The sequence below is a fragment of the Psammomys obesus genome, unplaced genomic scaffold (assembly GCF_907164565.1).
Source record: "Psammomys obesus unplaced genomic scaffold, mPsaObe1.curated_primary_1811, whole genome shotgun sequence".
Classification (NCBI taxonomy): Eukaryota; Metazoa; Chordata; class Mammalia; order Rodentia; family Muridae; genus Psammomys; species Psammomys obesus.
In genome coordinates, this window is record NW_026596109.1 from 4,936,874 (window position 1) to 4,941,328 (window position 4,455).

At 48.4% G+C, this 4,455-nt stretch overlaps 1 protein-coding gene across 1 annotated transcript; it reads right to left on the reverse strand.

The window, feature by feature from the left end:
• Window positions 1–1,355: 1,355 nt before the first annotated feature.
• LOC129692612 (PRAME family member 12-like) lies at window positions 1,356–4,200 on the reverse strand. Its single transcript, XM_055629110.1, has 3 exons — window positions 3,914–4,200; window positions 2,875–3,465; window positions 1,356–1,923 (listed from the first exon to the last, which is right to left on the reverse strand). Exons 1-3 carry the CDS (start codon window positions 4,198–4,200, stop codon window positions 1,356–1,358), a joined length of 1,446 nt encoding a protein of 481 aa, XP_055485085.1.
• Between the last annotated feature and the right edge of the window lie 255 nt (window positions 4,201–4,455).

The following is a 4,455-nucleotide window of genomic DNA, read 5'->3' on the forward strand; positions in this document are numbered from 1 at the left end:
ATCCTGGATGTGTCCCCCTCGTCTCCTCCCAATCCCACCCTCCCTCCCTCTTTTCCCCCTATGCCCCTCCCCTAGTCCATTGATAGGGGAAGGTCCTCCTCCCCTTCCATCTGACCCTAACCTATCAGGTCTCATCAGGACTGGTTACATTGTCTTCCTCTGTAACCTGGCAAGGCTGTCCCCTGCCTTCTCCCCTCCCCCCCGCCCCAGGAGTAGGTGATCAGAGAGCCAGCCACTGAGTTTATGCCAGAGAAAGTTCCTGCTCCCCTCATTAGGGACCCCAATTGGAGACCGAGTCCATGGGCTACATCTGAGCCAGGGTTTTAGGTCTTCTCTATGCATTGTCCTTGTATTTCATGTACATTGGTGTTTTCCCTGCATTTATGTCTGTGTGAGAGTGTTGGACCCCTGGAAATGTAGTTACAAACAGTTGTGAGCTGACATGTGGGTGCTGGGACTTGAACCAGGCTTCTCTGGAGGAATAGCCAGTGCTCTTAACCACTGGGCCATCTCTCCATCACCATCTCTCCAGAGGTGATTTTGTAGGGAGTTAGCAGGAATCACAATGACGTGTGAGAAGAGCTGGTTTTGATTTTTATTAAAGGTCAATGAAAATAGAGTAATTAAAATTATTTTGTTGCTACATGATACAGTAACAAAGGGAATAAAATGCCTGGCTTGGGTACCCTCTTAACGAAACAAAGACATAGCTCACAACTGAACAGTTAACAACCAGGTCTCAGGACAATCAGTTCTCTAGGTAGAAGAAAACTTTTGCTGCAGCCATCTTCAAAATGTGCACAGCACTTCTTCTCTGAGTACCTTGAAAGGAAATCTTCTGCCATTCTTCAAACAGGTCTTCACTAGAGAACAGGTCTGCACTGATCAGTCAGTTCAATAATACTGTCCACATGACGCATCAAGCAGCCAAGCAGTGGGAAGTAAAGAGGAGAAGACAATGTCATAAGTGACTTCGGGTCTTGGACTATGATTGCTTTGATTATACGTCATGGGGTCACAGGAAACCCTGAGTGTGAACCTAAAAATGAAGTCAGTGACTGAGTGGCACACCAGAGGGAAGCATTAAGGTACATAGATTGACCATATATATACAACATGGGGAAGCCACTGGTGATTCTGTCCTGATAGAGATATTTAGATATGCAGAGCTGTCTTTCTGATTCCACAAGACACCTGACCCCATGCCATGTCAGTTCCTGTGCTCTGAATACGTCAAACACCATTTTGATTCCAATGCACCAAACTCTATCTAAAGCCACGTGTTCTGGAATTCTTGTTGAAGGTCCTTCCCCTTGACTTTGATTTCTCAGCATCCAGAAGCAGCCTTCTTCTGTTCACTGCCAACATCGACAAAGTGTGGCCTTCATGTCATAGACACAGCGCTGACAACATTCAAGGCAGATGGCTGTAACAAAAGCCATTTTCTTGGGCTGCCTTTTGGCCATGACTATGTCCAGGAGGTCAGGACACAGTTGCACAAATCTGTCCACGAGGATATTATGCAGGTGATCATAGCACTCTAGGGGGGCAGGGTAGAGCTCTACAGCCAGCTGGTTTAGATTGGCCATGCATTGCAAAAGGTCCTTCAGTGCAGGCCTGGAGAAGAGATTGTCACAGAAATTGACCCTGGTGAGCTCGGAGCACTGGCTCAGGGCAGGCAGGAGGACACTGAGGTGAGAGTCCTCCAAGCTGCAGTGCTCTAACTCCAGGGTCTGCAGAGTGTCTGCCACATTCTCTAGGAGGACTCGGAGACCTGTGGGATGTGACGTGGATAACTCTATGTGACTGAGGTGCAGGTGCTTCAGTTGACAGAGTCCCGGACACCGTGATAAGAACTGCAAGTCTGACTGTGAGAAACGGGAGAGTGTGATAGACAGGGACTCCAACAGGATCATCAGGGATCTACGGAAAGAACAGAAAATTAGTTCTGGCTCATGGGGTTGGAGGAGATTACTAAAGTTGACACTGAGACAGAGGAGACCACTTATGTAAAGTCACACATTGCATATGCTGAAGGACAACACTCAAGGTACAGCTTATTGGGGTCTAGTCATTGGTGTCATTGTCTCCTGCGGTACAGCGCTATCAGCTGGGATGGTCTCAGAACACAGATCTGCATCTTCCCATCCTCACGCTGTCCAACAGAGAACTGCTGCTTGCCACCTCGTGCCAGGAGGGCATACCCAGAAAGGAACATCACCGAACGCTTCTGCCAACATCTTGGTATGTGCCCACCAGAATTCCTCTCCCTGTCCTTGATATCAAGGACAACCTCTACCCCTGATTTCAGTGTTCCACCCTGAAAACTGATGACCCCCAACCCACTGTCATCCCATTCCCATCTATGAAGTCCCAAACTGTGTTCAAATCATCCTTCCCTCCAGGGGGAACTAGAGGCTGACAGAGATGTCAAGAGAGGAACAAGCTGGTTCCTGTTCACACATCTTTGTACTGAGCTCCCGCTGTACCTGTGCAGGTGTGAGTCCCTCCCCACCCCCCACTCCCAGCTCAGGGCCCTCAGCTCTGTCCTGTTCCCTTCCATTAGCTTAGACAGGATCCAAAAGAGGATTACCCAAAGATCGCTCACTGTCACTGACCTACTGGTGCAATTGACATACTTGCAAAATGGCTCTCTATGCTTCTCCTGTCCCAGCTCAAACTCTGCTAAATGAGTGGAAAATGACCCTAGTTCCTTCCAACTCAGTTAAGAAGGAAACAATCTACGCTGAGATACTGAAATGAGTGAATGATTGTAAATTCCCCTGTGGCTGGCACACCTCTGAAACCCACTAACGCTCTAGTAAGGAGAAAGGCTTCCCGTCATCCAAGAAACAGCTCACCATCACGCCTTACCTGAACAACTGTTTTATTTTGTCAGTGGAAAAGCGGATGCCATACATGGAGAGATGCTGGAGACAGCGGAGTTTGGAGAACTGAGTAAGGAACTTGGAGAAACAGTTCTCCTCTGATTCTGGAAATGTAATTAAAACTCTGTCCGGGTTCAAGTAGATGTGACGTAGACGGAATCTGTGGAGATTTCTCATCTGGCCAAGGCAAGGTGCAAAGTGACCCAGGAAGGAAAGGACCTGGTTTGTAAATAGTTCCAATTCTTCGATGTAGTGTGGCTGGAAAATGTCTAAAACCCCCATGATGGTCTCCACAGGGAAGTCACAGATCTGCATCTTCACACAGCACAGCTGCACAGAGCCCTTTCTCTGCTGGGCCCACTGCAACAAGCATGTTTGGTGTTCTTGCAGATGGAAGCAGAGGCTCAGGTCAGTGACCACCTTCAAATACCACCTCTGGGCATACCTATGAAGGCTCTTTGCTATCTGCTTCTCGCTCCCAGTCTCTGCTGAGTGGGCTCTATTCTCTCTTCCAGCCCACACATCCCAGAAATCCTGGTGCACATTCCTTAATTCCAGCACTTGAAGCTTCCACCTTCTGTGAGGAGAAAAGGTGAAGTTTCATAATGTAAACCAGGAATCTACCTGGAGGCAGCTATTCTAATGTCACTCTATTCTAATGTCCACTATTCTAATGTCATCTCCACTATATATATAGCACCTCACACCTGCCAGGCAAGGACGCTTTGCCTGAGCTGCATCTGGAGACCTGCCCTGCTTCCACACTCAGTTGGTGTGGACTCGTCTCTTCCACATCTAGAACACACAGAGAAAAGCTCATCCTACTATGGCTACATCTTCTCTGAGCTGTCCTCCATTCCTGGCTGTCATTTATATCAGCTCTCTACTTGAATACTAGTTCCACAGACCTCCAATTCCATGACATCAAAGTCAAATGGAGACTTTGACCCCATTCTCCCTGACCACACCTGTGTCTTACCACCAGCCCAGTGATTCCCCTTCTAGCCTCCTTGGACCTTGCTTACCTGGGACGGGGCTTGTGAGTCAGCAGCATGTCTATGCCATCCAGCACAGCTTGCAAGATCTCCACTTCAGGGGTCTTCATCAGTACCCCCACAGGGAGGCAGGGGAAGGGCCAGGCTGCCACCATTGCCTTCAATATCTTTGTGAGTCTGCCTTCGAAGGCCTCCTTGAACAGTGGTGGCAAGAGCTCAATGGGCATGGAGTCCAGAGCAGAGATGGTCAAGGCTTCATTCTTCAGCAGCCCCTGCATGGTCAGCTGCAGTAGTGTGGGAGGTATGTACATGCTCATCCTGATAGATTTTCAGTCAACAGAGGCCTGGTATAACATTTAGGAGACAGGGTTTCAGGCTAAGTTCTATAAATTCCTATTTCTCACACATCACAAGAACCTGAGGGCTAGAGTCCATGCTCTGGCAATAACGGAGAACTGAGTCTGCCCAATTATACAATCTGGTGGTCTCTAAGCCAAACTTCCATCACTCTCAGCATGTGGATTCTCTTAGTAGTGCTCACACAGGAACACATTAACCATTGTCCCACCAGG

Bases quoted from the DNA above. Each gene is read 5' to 3' on its own strand.
- LOC129692612 (XM_055629110.1), bottom strand. From the start codon at position 4,200: ATGAGCATGTACATACCTCCCACACTACTGCAGCTGACCATGCAGGGG. The intron at 3,466-3,913 runs GTAAGCAAGGTC...TTCTCCTCACAG, and splicing joins ACTCACAAGCCCCGTCCCAG to AAGGTGGAAGCTTCAAGTGC. The intron at 1,924-2,874 runs GTAAGGCGTGAT...TTCTTTCCGTAG, and splicing joins AAAATAAAACAGTTGTTCAG to ATCCCTGATGATCCTGTTGG.